Source organism: Suncus etruscus, chromosome 3 (genome assembly GCF_024139225.1).
Source record: "Suncus etruscus isolate mSunEtr1 chromosome 3, mSunEtr1.pri.cur, whole genome shotgun sequence".
NCBI lineage: Eukaryota > Metazoa > Chordata > Mammalia > Eulipotyphla > Soricidae > Suncus > Suncus etruscus.
In genome coordinates this window covers 39,934,040-39,956,310 of record NC_064850.1, presented here as the reverse complement: position 1 = coordinate 39,956,310, position 22,271 = coordinate 39,934,040, and the positions used below count along the sequence as shown (strand labels likewise).

At 45.8% G+C, this 22,271-nt stretch overlaps 1 protein-coding gene across 1 annotated transcript in view; it reads right to left on the bottom strand.

Moving 5' to 3' along the window:
- Positions 1–22,271, bottom strand: part of LOC126003637 (adenylate kinase 7-like) — a 43,174-nt gene that overhangs the window by 5,508 nt on the left and 15,395 nt on the right. The window contains exons 6-16 of the mRNA XM_049769923.1: positions 21,091–21,171; positions 19,745–19,833; positions 16,574–16,664; positions 15,275–15,352; positions 13,325–13,474; positions 10,694–10,822; positions 8,379–8,505; positions 6,718–6,846; positions 5,237–5,305; positions 3,563–3,760; positions 2,481–2,701 (exon numbers count right to left, since the gene is read on the bottom strand). Of these exons, the coding sequence (XP_049625880.1) occupies positions 2,481–2,701; positions 3,563–3,760; positions 5,237–5,305; positions 6,718–6,846; positions 8,379–8,505; positions 10,694–10,822; positions 13,325–13,474; positions 15,275–15,352; positions 16,574–16,664; positions 19,745–19,833; positions 21,091–21,171 (1,362 nt within the window). The remainder of the gene's footprint in view (positions 1–2,480; positions 2,702–3,562; positions 3,761–5,236; positions 5,306–6,717; positions 6,847–8,378; positions 8,506–10,693; positions 10,823–13,324; positions 13,475–15,274; positions 15,353–16,573; positions 16,665–19,744; positions 19,834–21,090; positions 21,172–22,271) is intronic.

The window sequence follows — 22,271 nt, the reverse complement described above, 5'->3', positions numbered from 1 at the left end:
TGCTCCTCAGGAGCACAGATCCGCTATGCAAAGAAACTGGAACAGAGGCCGGTCCCAGCCCCCACAAAATCAGGGAAACCTTCCATAGTGCTTCCCAGCCCAGCTCAAGGAAATTCTGTACCATAAAAGGTCCCAACTCTGCTATATCCAATAGTAGAGCCCTGGAAATAATATGTCCAGAAGAAATTACCATAAATCTAGGCTAATGTCACTATATGTTGAGAATAGGTATTATGGGTCCTAAACCTCCAAATACAGTTGGTTTAATTTTAGGCAGGAACAGTTTGAATATCAAGGGTATCACAGTGATCAATGGAATTATTGATTCGGATTCAATGGGAGAGATAATTGTGGTTCTTTTTTTTTTTTTTTTTTTTTTGGGCCACACCCTGTGAGGCTCAGGGGTTACTCCTGGCTATACGCTCAGAAGTTGCTCCTGGCTTCTTGGGGGACCATATGGGACGCCGGGGGATCGAACCGCAGTCCGTCCTAGGTTAGCGCAGGCAAGGCAGGCACCTTACCTCCAGCGCCACCGCCCGGCCCCTAATTGTGGTTTTTATGCTACCAGTTACATGGACTTTCAAGAAAGAAGAGGGGATAGCATAGCTCTACTGGGACATATTGAAACTTTTCTCAATGGAATTCACTCATATTTCCTATACAAAAAGTACAGGAAGTGGAGGCTTTTGATGGATCTTAGAGCTATAAATTTATCCAGGATCCCCATGGTTAAAGGCAAACTGGTTTACCATAACATGTAGTTATCCCAGAGGATTGGCCCTTGATAATAATAGATTTAAAATACTGCTTTTACCATATCCCAATACATCCAGATAATAAGGAATGTTTTACATTTTCTGTTCCTTTCTATAATAATCATGCACCAAGCAGCCTCTATCAATGGAATGGAATACCTCAGGGAATGACCTATTCCCCAACAATTTGCCAGGTTGTGTGTATGTGTTTGTGTGTGTGTGTGTGTGGGTGTGTGTGGGTGGGTGTGGGTGTGGGTGTGTGTTTGTGTGTAAGATCTTGAGCCCTGGGGCCGGGTAGGTGGCGCTGGAGGTAAGGTGTCTGCCTTGCAAGCGCTAGCCAAGGAAGGACCGCGGTTCGATCCCCCGGCGTCCCATATGGTCCCCCCAAGCCAGGGGCGATTTCTGAGCACATAGCCAGGAGTAACCCCTGAGTGTCAAACGGGTGTGGCCCAAAAACCAAAAAAAAAAAAAAAAAAAAGATCTTGAGCCCTGCTTGTGAAAAATTCCCTCAGGCACTGGTGATTCACTATATAGATGATATACTTTTAGCAATGTCTGATAAGACAGATTTACAGAATTGGTATTCATTTGTTACTGTTTACAAGTATCAGGACTGAAATTCGCTATGGAAAAAATTCAGACTATGCCACCTTTCCAATATTTGGACTTCATACTAAATCAAACTTCTATATGCCGTCAAAAGATCTCTATAAACTAGAAAAACCTCAGAATGCTTAATGACTTTCAAAAACTCTTGGGGAATTTGAATTGGGTATGCCCTGCTCTTGGTAGTTCTTTTTTGTTTTGTTTTGTTTTGTTTTTGGGTCACACCTGGCAGCGCTCAGGGGTTACTCCTGGCTCTACACTCAGTAATCAGAAATCGAGCCTGGCAGGCTTGGGGGACCATATGTGATGCCAGGATTCAAACCACTGACCTTCTGCATGCAAGGCAAATGCTTTACCTCCATGCTATTTCTCTGGCCCCTGCTCTTGGTATTTCTAATTCTGAGATGAATGATCTTTTTCAAACACTTAGAAGGAGACCCTGCCTTAAAGAACCTGAGGCACTTGAGCCCTGCTTCGCAGAAAGAATTGAAGTTTTTCTTGAATAGACTTAAAAAAATCCTACTTTTCCAGGTTTGTAGCTGGAAAGAAGGTGTTTCTTTTGATTTTCCAGACTAGTCCCCCATGGCTAGACTCACTCAAATATCTGGAACATTAGAATGGAGTTTATTTACATAATAAACAATCTCACACTGTGGTGTCTTATTTAGAACTGATTTTTGCATTTATCATCAAAGCAAAGCTCAGAACAGTTTCTCTATTGGGTTTGATTCCAGAACTGAGGTGGCCAGAGCCAAGGAGACCACAAAGGGCAGGGGCCTGATGGCACTTGAGGATGGGCAACAGGCAGCACGGGACCACTGCAGAGCTGCAAGAGCCACACATGGCAGCACTCAGTGGTTACTCCTGGCTCTATGCTCAGAAATCACTCCTGGTGGGCTCAGGGATTGAACATGGGTTGGCCACATGGAAAACACACTATGTCAGTCTTTTCTTATCCTCACGCTGCTCCTGCTCCAGCCCATTGCACCCAGACAGGCACACCATTACACCCAGACAGGCACACCATTACCCACAGCCTGTGCTCTCACCCATGAACATTCACACGTGTCTACATCACCCCCACAGCACCTCTTGGAGCACCCTCCTCTATGGCCTCACCCATTCCTCCCAACGCGCCTGCCTCTCCTCCATCTCCAGGGCCTCCTTGCGCATCTTCTCAGCTTCCTCCACTGCCTCCTTGGCCAGCTGAGCCTCTGCAGCCCTGCGCTCCTCCTCTTCCTTTTCCTCCTCCGTCAGGCCATAGTTGTGAGGTTCCCCAATCTCTTTGATGAGCAGTTTGATCACAAGCTTGTTCTGGGCATCTTCCAATCTCCCTACATCTTTAATAGCAGGAGAGAGGCAGAGGCTGGCATACTTACATGCAAAGTCTCCATGCTACACAGTCTTCACCACACACAACTCAGAGGGGCAATGATTAGACACAGACTGGTTCTCTTCTCCTGCCAGTCAAGAACTTTGCCTTTCATGTGGCCAACCCTGGTTTAATCCTCAGCATCCAATATGGTCCTGAGTACCACCAGGCATGACCCCTGAGCACCACTTGGTGTGGTCCAAAAAACAAAACAAAACAAAACAAAACAAAACAAAACAAAAAAACCCCAAACAAACAAAAAGAAAAGGAACTTCTTGTCTTGGTGCAGGAGTGATAGTCCAGGTAAGCCTCAATGCTTGCCTAGCATTGCAGCTGACTGGGATTTGATCCCTGCCATCCTATATGAGCACCTGAATGACCTCTGAGCACAGAGTCAGGAATAACCCCCCCCCCCCCCGAGTGCCACTGGGTGTGGCCCCAAAATAAAACAAACAAAAAAATTAACGCAAATCAGTCAACGTCTCTGAAGAGCAATTATCTCCCCATTCCCCAAAACCCTGAATCCTGGAACAGAAGGGGTTAAAGAGATTATGTCCTACAGCTTCCAGGGCCCCCTCTAAGCACACAATCCACTCTCCTCTGGCCTGGTGACCTGAGGGGCCCCCAAGTTACTTTCTTCTTTTTGCTTTGTTTTATTTTGTTTGGGGACCACACCCAGTGGTGCTCAGGGGTTACTCCTGGCTCTGCACTCCTGGTGGGCTTGAGGGATCCTACGGGATGTCAGGGATCAAACCCAGGTCAGCCCGTGTGCAAAATAAATGCCTTCCCCGCTTTGCTACCACTCAGGAACCCCCAGTTGCTTTTTTACCAATGTGGATGGGGTGGATCTCAAGTTCATCAAAGTAGTTCAAGACAGTCTCATCCTCGGTGTTGATGTCCCGGTAGGTGCCCAGTGCTCGGAGAAAGCGGTCCTGAGTGTAGTGGGTCCCCACCACTACACTCTCAGGCAGATTGATCACTCGGTCCTTCAGGAACTCATCAGAGGCATCCAGCAAGCAGACAAATTCTGGGAGAAGCGTGAGCGCCCTGAGTGAGCACAGTGATAGGGAGGCCACACGGCACTGGTCCAAAGCCACATGCTACCCTAGAGCTCAAGGTGTTTCCGAGAGCTTGCAGTCTTTCAAGAGAGGACAGAAGCAACTAGCCCAGGTTCAATCCCAGGCATCCCATATGATCCCCAGAACCTGCCAGGAGTGATTTCTGAATGCCTCTATGGTAGATGTTTTCCTTTTGCACTGTCTTCTGTTTTCTTCCTGTGGTTTGTAATATTGGGGTTGTTTTTTTCTCTTATTTTGGTTTTTGGCCCATACCTTGTGCTGCTCAGGGGTCACTGCTGGCTCTGCGCTCAGAAATTACTCTTGACAGGCTCAGGGAGCCATATGGGATGCTGGGAATCAAACCTGGGTCCACTGCTTGCAAGGCAAACACTTTACCTGCTGTGCTATCACTCTTGCCCTCCTTTTGTGACTTTTTAACTTTTCTTGAGGCAAACAACACATTAATGGGAAATCCAAGCATTTCACCATTCTGCCCAGGTTTCAGATGATAATGACCACTATTCCTGTTATTCCTGTTTCTGAGATGTCTGCTCTCTCTCTCTCTCTCTCTCTCTCTCTCTCTCTCTCTCTCTCTCTCTCTCTCTCTCTCTCTCTCTCTCTCTCACTTCTCTGTCTCTCTCTTCTCTCTCTCTATCTCCCCCTTCCTCCTTGCCTCTCTGTCCCTCCCGCTCTCTGGGCCTCCAGAAGCTTCCTGACTAGCTCTATTTGCACTCAGAGCAGATGACACAGTGGTCACCTAAGGTCATGGACAGTCTATGCAGGTCCTTTCTGGTAATAGCCCAGGCTCCACCTGTTGCTTGTTTCTCTTCCCAGAAGACATGGTGAAACTCGGGCAAACTGGGACCCATCAGACGTGGAGCTGACAGTGGTCAAAGGACTCTTTCCTGGCCCAGCATCAACTCTGATTTCTCAGTATTATGGGGGAGGGAGGGTGACATTTTGTTCCCCAAAACAAAGAGGGAAGCAGGAGTGAGAGTACAGCAGTGAGGGTGCTCTGACTTGAATACAGCTGACCAGGTTTCAATCTCCAGTATCTCATAGGATCCCCTAAGCTCACCATGAGTGATTCCTGAGCACAGAGCCAGAAATAACTCCTGAGCACTTCTGGATATGAATCAAAACCAAAACAATACAACAGGGATGAAGAGATAGCATAGTGATTTGCCTTGCATGCAGCTGATCAGAACTAAAGGTGGTTCAAATCCCTGCATCCCATATGGTCCCCCAAGCCTGCCAGGAGTGACTTCTGAGAGCAGAGCCAGGAGTAACCTGAGTGCCGCCAGGTGTGACCCAAAAATTTAAAAACAATTTAAACAATAATATAATAAAAACTTACTTTATTAACATTGCAAGATTGTTTTGTTACAAAAGAGGTATTATGGCATCCCTTGACATCTGAACTTGGAGAAATTGTTTAAACTTACCAGGGATGATTACTTTATCGTAAGGCATCATTCTGCTTCTGGATTCCTCCTCCTCTTCTTCATCTTCTTCTAACAACAACAAGAACAACAAAAAACAAACAAACAGATATATATAATCAGTCATGTTATTATTCATTTCATGGAGAATATAAGTTAAAATTTAAATGTTTATTCATTGTAATTTTTATTTTTTAATTTAAATTTTTATTTATTTTTCTTTTAGTTTTCGGGCCACACCCAATGGTACTTAGGGTTTACTCCTGGCTCTGTGCTCAGAAATTGCTCCTGGCAGTCTTGGGGGATGCCGAGGATCAAACCTGGGTTCGTCTTGGGTTGGCTGCATGCAAGGCAAAAACACTCGACCACTGTACCCCATTGTAATTTTTAGTCTTACTTGTTTCTGAGTTGAGGTACTAATAGTTTACAATAATACTGAAGTCATTATTTTATAATTGCATAATTATACCAACCCTTCCACCATTCTATGGCTCCATAATCTCTGCCTACATCTCCATTAAATTATTTTAGGAGGCCCACATCTTGCAGTGCTCAGAACTTACTCCTGGCTCTGTGCTCAAAGATGCTCCTGGTGGGTTCAGGGGACAATACGGAGTGCTGGGGATTGAACCTGGCTCAGTTGTGTGCAAGGTAAATGCCCTTCCTGCTGTACTATTGCTCCAGTCCCCATTCAGCCTTTTGATTCTTCGCTTATTTTTGTTTTTAGGCCACACACACACACAGTACTCAGGGCTTACTCCTGGTGTTGAACTTAAGAATCACTTCTGGTGGTGCTTGGGGAAACATATAGGTAGTGACAGGGATGGAACTGGGTTGGTTACATGCAAACCCCTCTCACTGTCTTATCTATTGCTTCCTCGCCTCCTAATACACATTAAAATTCTTGAATTTGTAGCCATTATGAAAACTAGGCAAAAATTGAAAGTATATATTCCAGATAATAGTTGCTTTTGATTTTGGCTTTTTTTTTTTTTTTGGTTTTTGGTTTTTGGGCCACACCCCACAGTGCTCAGGGGTTACTTTTGGCTGTCTGCTCAGAAATAGCTCCTGGCAGGCATGGGGGACCATATAGGACACCAGGATTCGAACCAACCCCCTTTGATCCTGGATCAGCTGCTTGCAAGGCAAACGCCTCTGTGCTATCTCTCTGGGCCCGATTTTGGCTTATTTTAAAGGAGAGACTGTTACTTTGAAGATTTAAAATTGTGGGGGCCAGAGTCTTAGCACAGCAGTAGGGCATTTGGCTTGCATGCAGCCCACTCATGACCAACCCAGGACTGAACCGACTGAACCAGATTCAATCCCTGGCATCTTATATGGTCCCCCAAGATTTCCAGAAGTAATTTCTGAGTGTAGAACCAGGAGTAACCCTGGAGTACCACCAGGTGTGGTCCCCAAAAGAAGATTAAAAATTATAACTTACCTGAATATACTAGCAAAATAAGGGGAACCTTCAAACTTACGATTAAATAGCTCTCTTGCTTGATCATAGGTCTTTGGATATCCATCCAAAACATAACCTTGATTCTTGCATGGCATAGATTTTAGCTTTTCTCTTACAAATCGATTAATATAATGATCTTCCAGGCGGCCTATTATAAAGGGAAAAAGTGACGCTTAAGGTGACAATCTATGTAGGTAATAGAAAGCTGTTTTAGTTGGGGCTGGAGAAATAGTACAAGGGTTAAAAAAAAAGCAAGGTACTTGCCTTGCATGTGGCCAACCTAGGTTCTATCTCTGGCATCACACATGGTCCCGAGTACCATCTGGGGTGACCCCTGAGTGAGAGCCTTGGATATTGCCTGATGTGGTCCAAACTCCACCCCCCAACACATAACACACATTCACACATTCCCTGCAATGCTCAGGGCTACAGCCAGTCATCAGGGTCACCCCTCAAAGTTCCTGTTTTGGTTGCCAAGTTGCAATCAAGGAGAGGATGTGAAACTTGTGCTGGAAATTGGGATTCAAACAACTCGGCTCAGCCAGTGTGCTTGAGCTGGACTGCCAGGAAGGTCTGGGCTGTGGGGTCAAGGCCTTGTCTCAGGCACCATCAGGCTCAAATGCAGGCCCAGGAAAACAGATACATGAAGTGTTTGGGGATTAATTTTATGTTTGTTTGTTTTTGGGTCACATCTGATTGTGCTCAGGGGTTACTCCTGGCTCTGTGCTCAGAAATCACTTCTGGCAGGCATGAGGGATCATATGGGATGCCGGGATTCGAACCACTGTCTGTCCTAGGTCAGCTGCATGCGAGGCAAATGCCCTACTGCTGTGCTATCTCTCAGGCCCCCTTGGGGACTAACTTTGAGGAAGAAAGTTTAAAAGAAAATACTCAAAGAGGCCAAAGTGATAGCAAGATAGGCTGGGCATTTGTCTTGCTGAGCCATGATCAATCCCTGTACCCATATGGTCTCCAAGCTAGCCAGGAGTAATTCCTAAGCATAGAACCAGGAGTAAGCTCTGAGCACCACCATGTGTGGCCCAAAATCAAGCAACAAAGAAAAGGATAGCACAAAAGAGTGATAGTACAATGATAAGGGCATTTGCTTTGCACACAGCCAATCCTGGGTTATATCCCTGGCATCCCAGCAGGAATAACCTCTAAGTACTGAGTCACCTGGGCACCACCAGGTGTGCCCAAAACCAAAACCAACCAAACAAAAAGAAACCAACAACAAGACAAATATTATTTTTTTTGTTTTTGTTTTCTGGTTCACACCCAGCAGCGCCCAGGGGTCACTCCTGGCTCTATGCTCAGAAGTCAGCCCTGGCAGACACGGGACCATATGGGATGCCGGGATTCGAACCATTGTCCTTCTGCATGAAAAGCATGCTATCTCTCCGGCCCCAACAAAACAAATTTTTAAGTTTTTTTGTTGTTGCTGTTGTTATTTTGACTTTTTATTGATGGGGAGAAGGGAGACTTCACTCAGAGATCACTCCTGACCCTGACACCTCGTGGAAGAACATGAGAAGCCAGGAATCGAACCGGATAGGCTGCATGCAAGACAAGCACCTTCCCCTCTGTGCTATGGCTCTGACCCCAACAAACCTGTTTAATAAAAGGGAAGACTTGATACAAGGCCACTATGCCTGACAGCCCTCCTGGCTTGTACCTCACCTGCATTTTGCTCCAGGCTTTCCTTGATGGCGTCCAGAAGCTCCTGAGCTTCTTCCACATTCTCCTCATCCTCCTCTTCTTCACCCTCATCTTCGGGAGTTGCTTCCTTCGGTGCCACAATGGCTTCCTGCACACCACAGCCACATTCAGATTTGTGGCCCACAGGTAGGTGTCCACATGGGGAAAGGGGGTATGCCAGGCAGTGTGCAAAGAATAGGAGGATGCTAGGGTAATACAGTGGGGATAGTGCTGGATCTTCATGCAGTAGATGCAGGTTCAATCCTTGGTACCCCATAAGGCCCCCGAATGTGATCCCCGAATGCAGAGCCAGGAGTAACCATTGTTTTCCTTCCCTTATGACTTAGTATTTTGTTTTTGTTTATCTGTTATATTTTTGGGCCATATTGGCAATGTTCAGGGGTTTCTGCACTCAGAAATCACTCCTGGGGGACTGGGTGATAGTACGGTGGTAGGGCATTTTCCTTGCATGTGCCGACCCAGGATGGACCTGAGTTCAATTCCCAGCATCCCATATGGTACCGGAGTCTGCCAGGAGTGATTTCTGAGCACAGATCCAGGAGTAACCCCTGAGCGCTGTGGGTTTTGCCCAATAACCAAAAAAGAAAAGAAAAAAAAAATATCACTCCTGGCAGGCTTGGGGCAGGGATCTAACCTGGATGTGCAAGGCAAACGCCCTCCTCCCCATTGTGCTTTCGCATTGGCCCCTCATGGACTATTAGTCTTGATGTGATAGGCAAATGCCTTACCTGCTTGTACTACCCACTAATAAACAGCTATTTTTTAAATTTAATTTAATTAAACAAATATTTTTGGGGGTTATACCTAGTGACACTCAGGGTGACTCCTGGCAGGATGGGGATCATGTAGGGATATTGAATATCAAACCTGACAGTTGTTTGCAAGACAAATAAATGGTCTCCTTGTGTTATCACTCCAGCCCCAGTTAATGAAGAATTTTCTAAGTAGCAGGTCAGATTCTGAATAGTGGGTCAAAGTGACAAAACAGTGGGAATGGCACTTGCTTTGCAAGCAGCATCCCCAGCTTCAAGCCCCAGCATCTACTAGTAGGTGTGGCCCCCAAACTGAACTCCTCCTCTTCCTCTTGCTCCCCCCTCATCAATCTTTAGTTTTTTTGTTTTTTTTTTTTTTTTGTTTGTTTGTTTTTGGTTTTTGGGCCACACCCTGTGACGCTCAGGGGTTACTCCTGGCTATGCGCTCAGAAGTTGCTCCTGGCTTCTTGGGGGACCATATGGGACACCGGGGGATCGAACCTCGGTCCGTCCTAGGCTAGCGCAGGCAAGGCAGGCACCTTACCTCCAGCGCCACCGCCCGGCCCCAATCTTTAGTTTTAAAATGTTTTTCAAAAAAAGTAATTGATGAGAGACTGGAGTCACAGAAGAAGGTAAGACTCTTACCTTGTCTAGCATGCGACGGACCCCTGTACCCCATAAAGTCCCCTGAGTCATGCCAGGAGTGACTCAAGAAAACAAATTTAAAAATAAATGGGGGAGGGTGGAGTGACAGCACAGTGGGGAGGCATTTGCCTGTACATTACCAACCTGGTTCGGATCCCTGACATCTTATATGATCCCCCACACCTGCCAGAAGTGACTCCTGACAACAGAAACAGGAATAACTCCTGAGCGCTGCTGGGTGTGGCCCCCAAAACAAAATAAATAAATAAACAAATAGATAAATAAAAAGAAGGACTGGAGACACAGAATAGCAAGCAAGGCATTTTGTCTTGCACATAAGTGACCTGGCTTCAACCTCCAGCATTCTGTAAGGTCCCCCCAAGTACACCAAGAGTGGCCCCTGAGCAGAGTTTTGAGCAAGCTCTGATCACTACCAGAAGTAGACCCAAATTAAACAAAATTATAAGTCAAAATAAATAAAAAGTAAGGCGTATGGCACAGTGGGTAGGATGTGTGCCTTGAACACAGCTAACCCAGGGTTCCATCCCCAGCACCCCATAGGGTCTGCCCAGCACCACCAGGAGTAATTCCTGAGCACCACTGAGTATGGGGGAAAAGTCTAAGAAAAAATAAAATAAAATGTATCAGCCAGGGACAGTTTACAACAGCTTCTCGCCCAGCAGCCCAGTTGGTCCTCCCAGCACCCCAACAGTGTGAGGAGAAAAAAATGGAGGTCTCCGAGCACCCCATGCCACAGTGGTTCCCTGTGGTCCCCAGTATTACAGGGCCCAAACTGTGCTGCAAAGGAGGTCTCATCACACCAACAGTCAAATGAAACTGAGCGGCACCAAACGGAGCCCAAGAGCGATGGCTAGTTACCAGTTTGGCGATGGTCTCAGAAACCACTTCCTTAAGCTTGATGTGATGCAGCTTGTAATGGCGGCACAAAGCTTCGGCCACGCTAGACTTGCCCACGGCTGGGGGACCCAGTATGCAGATCTTGATGGGCTGGTGGGATGAGAAAGGCGGGATGGAATAGGGGTGCTTTCTGAGAGGTCTGGCGGGGGAAGTGTTGCCTTTCTGAAAACCAACTATGCTGCATAGGCTGGACTGCAAAGTAGCTTCTGGCAATAGACAGAAGGGACATGTTCCCATTCATTCTTCTACAGGGGTCAGAGCTGATGCCAGGGAAAGATAGACACTCCTGTAAGGAGGGCTCTATTCATCCTTGGGGAGGACTTACAGAAGCACCTCAATGGGACCTCTGACAGACTCCTTCCTCCCCTGGTCTTACAAGCTGAGCAAATTTAGGACTATTGCGCTTCTCTCAGAAGGATCAAGAAATATGGGCCAAGGGCCAGAGTGAAGCACAGCGAAGAGAGCATTTGCATTGCATCTGAGTGACATGGGTTTGATCTCGGCATCTCATATTGTCTCTTTAGCCTGCTGGGATTAATTCCTGAACACAGAGCCAGGAGTAACCCCTGAGCGCCACTGGGCATGGCCCCAAAACAAAAAACAAAAACTACAACAAAAAAGAAATATGGGGCCCAGAGAGATAGCACAGGAGGGAGGGCACTTGTCTGCATATAGCACATCTGTGGGGTTCAATTCCGTACACCCTAAATCTGATCCAGTTTTGGATCACTGGTGGGAGTGATCCCTGAGCACAAAGTCAGAGTCAGCCCTGAGCATCACTAAGTGTTACCAAAAAAAAAACAAACAAACAGAAAAAAAAAAAACCAACAACAGAAAAAGATAGATGGGCTAAAGCGATAGCACAGCGGATAATGTGTTTGCCTTGCATGTGGCCAACTGGGTTCAATCCTGGGCATTGCCAGAAGAAATTTCTCAGCACAGAGCCAGGAGTAACCTCTGAACACCACGGGTGTGATCATACACACACCTTCAAAAGACAAAGTCCCACAAAACAGAGGCAAACCAAAAGGTTGGCAGAGAGCTCCTCTTTGACACAGAAGAGCCATTTTCACCCCAGATCCATGCTCTTTAAGAAAAGTGAGGCTGCTCTGCTTTTTCCGTTGTGCATTTCTTGAGCTCAATGAGCTCCACCGCAACACATAACAAAATATCATTACACTACAAAAAAAAAAAATCGCCATCGGAAAGAAATGGTAGTTCTGAAGACCCAACTAGTATTAGCCACTTATATAGCCTCTCTGATCAGGACTTTAGAAGAAATGTTGAAGATGTTCAAGGAACTCAAAGAAACCATGGAAGACAGCCAGTAAGTAAGTTGAGAGATAGAGAGAGAGAGAGAGAAGAGGGGAGGGAGAAGGGGGGAGAGAGAGTTCAAAGGCATAAGTTCAGACTTCGTATGGGTAGTCCCAGGTTGGATCTCCAGCACCCCATGATCTGGATTCCTGAGCCAACCAGGAGTGGTACAAAACATAAAAAAGTTTTTTACAGTATTATTATTATTATTATTATTATTTTATTATTTTGTTTCTGGTCACGCCCAGCAGCCTTTCAAAGTGATTTCTGGCTCTATGATCAGAAATTACACCTGGTGGGGCTGAAGTGATAGTACAGTGGTAGGGCACTTGCCTTTTACTCGGCTGACATGAGGCAGACCTGGGTTCGATCCCTGCATGCGGCTGACCTAAGACAGACCCAGAATTGATCCCTGGCATCCCATATGGTTCCCCGAGTCTGCCAGGTGTGATTTCCGTGCATGGAGCCTGGAGTAATCTCTAAGAGCCACCAGGTGTGGCTCAAAAACAAAAACAAAAACAAAAACAAAAAACAAAAAAAAGGAAAAGAAAATAAATTAATCTTGGTAGGCTCAGCAGACATTATGGGTAACAGGGATCGAACATGTGGGTCCAACAAATGCAAGAAAAATCTCTATTGCTCTGGCCCTCTGTGCCAGTAGTTTTGATGGAACAGACAATTCCATGAACACCAATCTTGAGTTTACCAACTCAGGACTGGTGTGCTGTGCCCATGACCAGTGTTCACTGGATGAAACATGATCTTTGGGTACCAAGTACTTTTAATTTATATATATTAGGATATGAAAAACAGACAGAGTCTATTAGAAACAGTGTGAAGCTCGGAATTTGGCCTCTGAAAAACGCAGTCAGTAGTGACTAGCTACCCTGATGTTACCCCCTCCCCCAACTTCCTGTTTGGATAGTCAGCCCCACCCACACCTGCTGTTGGGAATAAAGAATAGGACTGGCTGGGGGGGGGGAGGAGACACTGGAAGGGTGCTTGGAGGGCAACAAAAAGAGGTTGCAAGAAGCTATGTGGAAAAATGTACAGGGCAGTTAGGTCCTTCAAATAAAGCTGGATATCTCCTGAAACTTTAACTGCCTATGAATCATTTCTCCACCATTACCCTGTACAGACCCACTGGCTGAAGGGGCTACAGGTAGCGGTCCAGGCCTACCAACCCTAGGACTTTATATTTTATATTTTATATTTATTCAATACCCCAAGACTCTGAATTACAGACTGTACGTTGAAGCTAGAGTGGCTCTGAGTTACCAGTAACCGCAGGCTCTGCTTGTACTCCTTGAGGAGCATGTTGATATTCTCCACGAAGCCCGTGTGGGAAATCCAGCGGATGTTGAAGTTCTCCTTCACATAAACTGCTTCCATCCGCAAGTTGATCAGGAGCTGGTCCACAGACTCTTGCTAAAAGATGCATTTGCACAGTTAGACCAGATGCAGAGCAGTGAACTGGGTCCATCCATTTGTTAGACATGAATGTCTGGGAACGCAGCCCTCAGATGGGACAAACTGCTTACCTGAAAGGTCTCTGCTCCCTTCTTTTAACCAACTCACACCCTATTATTTCCTCTCTTGTGATGGCATTCTAGCTTTGTCATGAACAAGCAGCTTGAGGATTCAGATGGTCTCCAAAGTTCAAGGAGAAGGTTGTGTAGGATTTGTGTTGTTGTCTTTGGGGTGCCAGCGATCAGACCCAAGAGCCTCACACAGGTGAGACGATCACTTTACCACCAAGATATGCCCCCAGACCATAAGACATGTGCATAGTGTCTACCTGGTGCTGCTTAGGGCTTACTCCTGTTCTGTGCTCAGGGGACAGTGTGGCTGTGGCAAGGATCGAACCTGGGCTGGCTACATGCAAGGCAAGCCACTTGCTCACTTTTCTGGCTCTCCAGCCCCAAGTATACCTTTTATTTAGTTTGGTTTGGGGCCACTTCTAGGACTGCTGGGAGGACCATGTTGTGCTGGGCATCAATCTAGGACCCTGCATGAGCAGTAAACTCGCTCCACCCACTGACAGATTCTTTTTGAATGTGCCATGCTGAGGTCCAAAAGGCACAGGGCCCAAGAGATAGCACAGTCTAGAGGGTTGCCTGACTTACACATGACCTAACAGGGTTTGATTCCTGCCATCACATATGGTCCCCCATGCCTGTGCCCTTTAGGAGTGATTTCTGTACACTGCTGGATGTGAGAAAAACAAAAACAAACAAATATAAAAACCCCAAACAGGGGCCGGAGAGATAGCATGGAGGTAAGGTGTTTGCCTCACATGTAGAAGGATGGTGGTTTGAATCCCAGCATTCCATATGGTCCCCCGGGCCTGCCAGGAGCGATTTCTGAGTATAGAGCCAGGAGTAACCCCTGAGCATCACTGGGTGTGACCCAAAAACCAAAAATCAAAACAAACAAACAAACAAACAAAAAATAAAAACCCCAAACAATCAAAATACAAAAGGGGACTGGAGAAGGAACTCAGAAATAAGCACTTGGCTGGGGCTGGAACAAAAGCACAGCTAGGAGGGCTGACCAGGGTTCAATCCCCAGCATCCCATATATTCCCCCAAGCCTGCCAGGAATAGTTTCTGAGTGCAGAGTCAGGAGTAACCCCTGAGGACACCAGGTGTGGCCTCAAACACCCCTCTCCAAGTGTAAGCCCTGAGCACTGTCAGTTGTGGCCCCTAACCCAAAACCAAAGCCCAAATAAATTCACTTAAGTATGTTAAAATTTAGCATAGGAATGTACAAAGGAATAGAATTGTGTTCACAGCATTCAGTACTATCTTCTGTAGAGTCTTATAACATCCCCTTGCCCCCTCCCAGTTGGGGCCAGAGCAGCACTCCAGCCTTCAGAGACATTTCCTGACATTAGGCTTTCCTGCGTAGAAAGTAGAGGTCCACGGAAGGTTCCTGTGAGTAGTCTTTGGAGGAAACACGCAGCGAGAAAGGTGGGGTGTGAAGTGAACCTGTACCCAAATTCCTACAGAATCTGTAAGTCTGTAAAGAAAAAATTCTTTCTGGCCGGAGCGGTTGCGCAGGGCGTAAGGCGCCTGCCTTGTGTGCACTAGCCTAGGACGGACAGCGGTTCGATCTCCCTGCATTCCATATGGTCCCCCAAGCCAGGAGCGATTTCTGAGCACATAGCCAGGAGTAACCCCTGAATGTCACTGAGAAACCGAAAAAAAAAGAATCTTTCCTACTTACTCGTAAGTCCTTAATTAGGTAAGCATTTTCTTTGGGTACTTTTTGGATTTTACCGGTACCAGTACTTTTGCTGATGCACTGTTAGGAAAAATACAAAAGTTATTTTGATTTGTCCATGAGCTTTTCTCTACAACTCCTCAAACATAACTAAATAAAAAATAGTATCTAGGGGCCCAAACAAACAGAGAGTAGGGCACTGGCCTTGCATGCAGCCAACCTGAATTCTATCCCTGGCATCCCATGTGGTCCCGAGTCTGGCAGGAGTAACTTGCCCCTGAGATTCTCCAGGTGTGGCCCAAAATCTTATATATATATACACTTATATATATCTTATTTATATATACACTTGGGCATGTATGTATGTATATATATATAATATATATATGTGTGTGTGTGTGTGTGTGTGTGTGTGTGTATTTTATGGGTCAGAGCAGGGGTGCAGAGAAGGGGACAAGCAGCTGATGATGAAATCAGAAAATATCCTAGGGGTGATTCCCTAGAGCAGGGCTCCCCTACCTGCCCCTCAACCCATGCCAGTGTCTCCTAGACATCAGTAAGTGCTGGCCCATCTTGACCTTGGCCCCCCTACGGTCCCCCAATGTGATATCAGGTGGCAGTAGTAATGGGGGAGGAGGAAGAGGAGAAAGAGAAACAATTGGTAGTGGCAGTAGTTATTTATAGGAGTTATATTGGGTGGTGGTGGTGGCATTAGCAGTGGAGAAGGATTTATAGTAGTGGTAAGATGGTAGTAATAGTTATCAATAGTAGCAGGGGTAGTAGTAGTAGTCATAGAAGTTATCATAATAGTGGCAGGGGTGGTAGTAGTAAGGAGGTGATGAGAGTAGTAGTGATACTAATGATAGAGGTGGTAGCAGAAGCCATAGTAATGCTAAGGTTGTAGCAGCAATGGTGGGCGATGGTAGTTGTAGTAGCAATGAAGTGGTAGGAGTAGTGGCAGTGACAGAGATAGTCACAAGTGGTAGTAGTTGTAGTGATAGGTGGTAGTATGGTTAGCGGGTGGGTCATAGATGATATTAGTGGTGGATGGTAGTAGTAGTAACAAGTAGTATTAGTGGCAAGTGATACTAGTAGTGGCAGTAGTAGTGGTGAGTGGTAGTATTGATGGGTGGTAGTAGTAGTAGTGGTGGTGGTAGTAATAATGGTGTCTACAATGTAGTAGTAGTGATAATAGTGGCAAGCGATAGTAGTGGCAGTAGTAGTAGTAATGGCAGGTGGTAATAGTAATACTATTAGTAGGGGCTCTTTGCTCCATGGGGGCATGGAGAGGGTTGGCTGTACCTTGATAATATCTTCCAGGGTGAGCACAGACTCGTCCACAGCAAGCAGGTAGTGAACTTTGGGCATGTGGTCAATGACGTTCTGAATCACTCTGTGGGGCGGGGGCAGGGGGACAAACGAACCACTTTATTAGCCCTGATGGCCCAAGCGTCCGGGGAAGGGAAAGAGGGAGGGGAGGAGCAGACACTGGAGACCACAAGTTCCCTGCCAGGACTGAGAGACTCAGTACAATATGGAATGGTCCCGAAGCACTGCTGAGTGTGGTCCAAACCAAGAAAACCCAAAATCTTTTGTGTTTTGTGCACATTTTTGCATGTTAAAAAGAGCTCAGGTTTAACCCCTTGCACCACATGGTTCCCCAAACACTACCAAAAGTGACCCCAACCACAGAACTGGGGGTAGTCTCTGAAGACCAAGGCTATTTGGTCCCCAAACTAAATAAAGCAAAATTGGAAGGAAAGAAGCCACAAACAGCTAGATCAGGGGCTAGAGAGATAATCTAGTGGGTAGGGTACATGCCTTGTATGCCTCTGAGCTGGGTTTTATCCCTGGTTTTCCATAAGATCTCCCATTCCTCACTAGGAGTGATCATAAAGCACTCTAGTTGGTGTCCAAAAATCATATATGGGGCCAGAGAGATATTATAGCCATAGGGTGTTTACGTTGCATGCAGCCGATCCAACATGAAACGGGGTTTGATTCCTGGCATACCATATGGTCTCCTGAGCTTGCCAGGAGTGATTTCTGAGTGGAGAGCCAGGAGTAACTCCTGAGTACTGCCAGTTGTGCCCCCCCCAAGAAAAACAAAAACAAAAAACAAACAAACAAAAACAAAAAACACCCAAAAATAAATATAAAAATAACAGAGCAATGTTCTTTGGCTGAAAGTTCAAAATTAAGGTGTCAGCAAGGGAATTTCTTCTGAGAATTCTGTTTATGGGTGATTGTCCTCCCACTGTAACTTTACCTTGTTCTTTCTTTGCATCTTTGTTCTCATAATTAAAAATAAAAAATTTGGGCCCGGAGAGATAGCACAGCGGCGTTTGCCTTGCAAGCAGCCGATCCAGGACCAAAGGTGGTTGGTTCGAATCCTGGTGTCCCATATGGTCCCCCGTGCCTGCCAGGAGCTATTTCTGAGCAGACAGCCAGGAGTAACCCCTGAGCATCACTGGGTGTGACCCAAAAACCAAAATAAATAAATAAATAAATAAAATAAAAATAAAAAAATTTGGAAGAATGAAGCACTAAAAAAAAATAAAATTAAAATAACAGAGAAGGGGCCGGAAAGATAGCATGGAGGAAAGGCGTTTGCCTTTCATGCCGAAGATCAGTGGTTCGAATCCCAGCATCCCATATGGTCCCCTGAGCCTGCCAGGAATGACTTCTGAGCATAGAGCCAGGAGTAACCCCTGAGCTCAGCCAGGTGTGACCCAAAAACAAAACAAAAACAAAAATAACAGAGCAGGGGCCAGAGCAAAAGCACAGTAGTAGGGCATTTGCCTTACATGCTGCTGACTCAGGACAGACCTAGGTTCGATCTCCAGCATTCCATATGGTCCCCTGAGCCTGCCAGGAGAAATTTCTGAGCACAGAGCCAGGGAGGTGTAGCCCCTGAGCAGCGCAAGGTGTGGCCCAAAAACCAAAAAAAAAAAAAAAAAAAAAAAAAAAAAAAGCCACACCAATAAAGCAAAAAACAGCAGGGGCTGGAGTCATAACATAGCAGGGAGTGTGTTTGACTTCACATGGCAGACCCAGGTTTGATTTTCATCATTCCATATGATCCCCCCAAGCTTGCCAAGAGTGATCCCTGAGTGCAGAATGAGGAGTAATCCCTGAGCACCACTGGGTGTGGCCCCAAAGCAAAAATAGAAACAACAACAACAACAACAATAAAAATAACAAAGCAGCAGAGCACTGGATAATGGCTCCAGACAGAGCTCCTACAGGGTCCTGGGTTTGAGCCTCAGTCAGAAATCCCAACGACTCTCTGGGACATGGGGTGTAGCCAACACTCCCCCAAAATTCTTTGTTTTTTTTTTTGTTTTGTTTTGTTTTTGGGTCACACCCGGCAGCGCTCAGGGGCCACTCCTGGCTCTACACTCAGAAATCTGCAGGCTTGGGGGACCATATGGGATGCCGGGATTCCAACCAATGCATGAAAGGCAAACGCCTTACCTCCATGCTATCTCTCCAGCCCCAAAGATTCTTAATAAGGTGTAAAAGAGCAACAGATTTTTCCCCCTCTCTTACTCCCTGATAGTAACAGATTTTTGATGTGTGTATGAGCTTGTTTTATTTGGGGACCATATCTGGCAGTGCTCTAAGGTGACCCTCTGTGAAGTGCTCAGTGGGGGGGGAGTTTTTCCAGGGACACTCTGGGGACCCTACAATGCCCAGAGTGTAACCTATACCTCTTGAAGAAAGGAAAAGCCTTAGGCCTAGCACTCTGAGCCGAGTTCCGGCTCTCAGTGTGTGCATGAAGCAGTCGGTAGCAAAGTCCAGCTCCATTTCTCAAAAAATGGAAGAGATTCTCACAAGGACCAATGGAGAAACAACTTCATGGTAGGACATGCTGGTAGTGCCAAACACATTGGCCTGGTTCAGGACACTACACAGTAGAGATGGTCCCACTAGCCCCAAAAGACTGGCTTAGTCCCCACTAACATCATAGCCACTGTGGCCCCAAATGTAGACATTTTGTTTTCATAACACAAAAAATTTTTGGTTGAGTAGGGTTTGGGGGTACTTTTATTTAGAGGTTTAGGCACACTAGATGATGCTGAGGGGCAGCTCCAGCTCAGGAGTGCACTGTAATTTCCCACCAGTTCTCAAAGAACCATGTGGTGCAGGGGACCAAACCCAGCTAGTGCAATATCCCTGGGAGCTTCTCTCCAACAGTCTTTGCCATTTTACATTTTTGTTTTGGGGCTACATGCAGCATTTCTTAGGGTTCACTCCTGGTAGGGTTCAGCAGACCTGGGATATGGGAATAAAACTTGGGTTGTGTGAGGGTAAAACAAAGCCCTATCCACTGTACCATCTCTTCCAGCTCTCTGACAATGGAAGGGTAGTACCTGGTGGAGGTAACACTCTGCCCCACCCCAACCACAACATGCTAGCTAATAGATTCTAGGGACTAACTTCATCATCCTTCACACCTAGGGAGCTTACCCCGCTAGATCCAGAATATGGATTGCTGGGATGTAGTTCAGTCCATCTCCATAAACTGGTAATGCAGGAACCTCACCCATCCAAGCCATCTAAGAGATGGGAGGGAAAGGAAACACCAGGTCTGGTGAGAGTGAAATGCTTTCTCAGTATAAAAACCAGAGGGTTCAAGCCACAGCGCAACAGGTAGGTTGCCCCACCCTGCTCATGGCTGATCTGGGTTCCATCCTCAGCATCCCATATGTTCTGCTAAGTCCAACAGGAATGATTCCTGAATGCAGAGCTAAGAGTAAGCCCGGAGTATCACCTGTGTGGCCCTTAACCAACCTACACATACAATGAATTCCTTACAGGAGAAGAGCCTTCACAGACACGATCCTTCCAGGAACAGGCAGTTAATGCTCATGTCAAGGGTCCCAGAGACAGCTCAGTGCTGGACATACGCTTTGCATACAGGGGCCAGGGTTCGACATCCTTGCTAATACAGGGTCCCCTGAGCACCTCTAGGAAGGCCCCTCTCACTCAGTATTGCTGTTAGTTGTGGCACCGAAAGCAAACATATCATCCCCCACCCCTGCAACAAATATGCTAACTAGGGCTGGAGAGAGAAAGAACAGAAAGGGCTGAGTGCATGAGGGAGTCCCTGGTTCCCACCCCAGTGCCACATAATCCCCTAATAGGAAATAGCCCATATATGGAATTTTTGTTGTTATTTTGTTTTGTTTTGTTTTGTTTTTTTGCTACACCCAGAAATGCTCAGGGGTTAATCCTAGCCCTACATTCAGGAATACTTCCTGGTGGATGGGGGGATCATATAGAATGCCGGGGATCAAACCTGCATTGGCTGCAAGCAAGGCAAACTCCCTAGCCACTGTGCTATCACTCTGGCCGGAATTTGTCCACTCTTAACTTAATTTTCCTTTGAAAAATTTGCAAGCCAGGGGCTGGAGTGGTGGTGCAGAGTAGTAAGGCATCTGCCTTGCCGGTGCTAGCCTAGGATGAACCACAGTTTGATCCCCCAGTGTCCCATATGGTCCCCCAAGACAGGAGTGATTTCTGAGCATCAGGAGTAACCCCTGAGCATCACTAGGTGTGGTCCAAAAAACAAAACAAAACAAAACAAAACAAAATTGCAAGCCAGGCCCTGGGGTGAGTAGGGCTTATAGAAAACAGGGCATTTGCCGTGCATGTGGCAGACCTGGTTTTGATCCTCACTACCCATAGAGTCCCCTGCGCTCTACCAGGAGTAATCCCTGAGCACAGAGTTAGTTGTAAACCTTGACTACTGCCAGGTGTGGCAGGAAAAACAAAATAGTCTCTTTTGCCCAAAGAAGCATTGAAAGTCCCACCTTAAAAAACGTGTGAAAGATGCCGCCTTCGAGTCCATACTGAAGTCCTGAGGTCAATACATAAGTTACGAGTTTTCTGACCTATTAGATAAAGATAAAAAAGAAGCTAGGAGGATAATTCAGAATATCACTTACATGTGACATTTATTATAACTGCATGTGTTAGAGCTAGAATTAGAGTTAGAGTTACCCATTACCCCAAAACTCAGAGAGACAGAGACTACCAATTTTTGATGCATGTTACATTGAGATTAATATTTTTACCTGGGCGCCCAAAGGTCTGACAATTTCCTAATGAAGCACATGTCTGTTTACTCCCAGCCCTTACAGGTTACAGATTTTATTGAACTTCAGAGATATCCCATCTAGCATTCAATTTAATCATTCAAAGATGCAACATTTTTTACCTGGCATGTGAGACAACAGTTCCTTCTAATTTTAACCACCACTGTTTTTTCCATTCCCTCTGATCCTATATAGGCAATCGAACAGTCTTACTTGACATATGAGACGATGGTCTTGTGCCAGAAGCAATTTTAATGTATAGCATAGATAAGGATGTGAACAAGGTTGCACACAATGTTATTTCCCAAATGGCAGAAGTGGACTTCCTGGTTAATCAGAAGGCTTCTTTTCTTTTAGGCTCAGAGGCCTAGGCTGCTTAAAACCCTGAATAGTCGTGACTACAATTACCTCTAGGTGAATTAAGCAAACTTTATAATAACGGTTACAAAAACAAATTAGTATATTAGTATAATATATTTCAGACTTTAACATATGAAAAAATGCAATGCTCTAAATGGGAATTGTCTTGAACACCCTCGACCCCAGAGTATAGCAAGGAGAAAAAAGAAACTGAGTGAAAGAAGTGAAACACAAATATGAAAGAATGGGGGGCTAGGGGACAAGTGGTCTCAGGTACATTGGTAGTGTTAAAAAAGGAAACAATAAGAAAATCAAGAAATCAAGTTTTAATAATCTAAACTTAAAATGGCTTGAGGTCAAGGGGGAGGGTGGTATGGAATGTTTTTGGGGAACATGGGTGGAGGTAACTGGACACTGGTGGTGGGATTGGCCTCATTCACTGTATGTTTGAAACCCAACTATGAAGGACTTTGTAAATCACAATGGTTTCAATAAAATTAAAATTAAAAAACATAGAGGGGCTAGAGTGGTGGCAC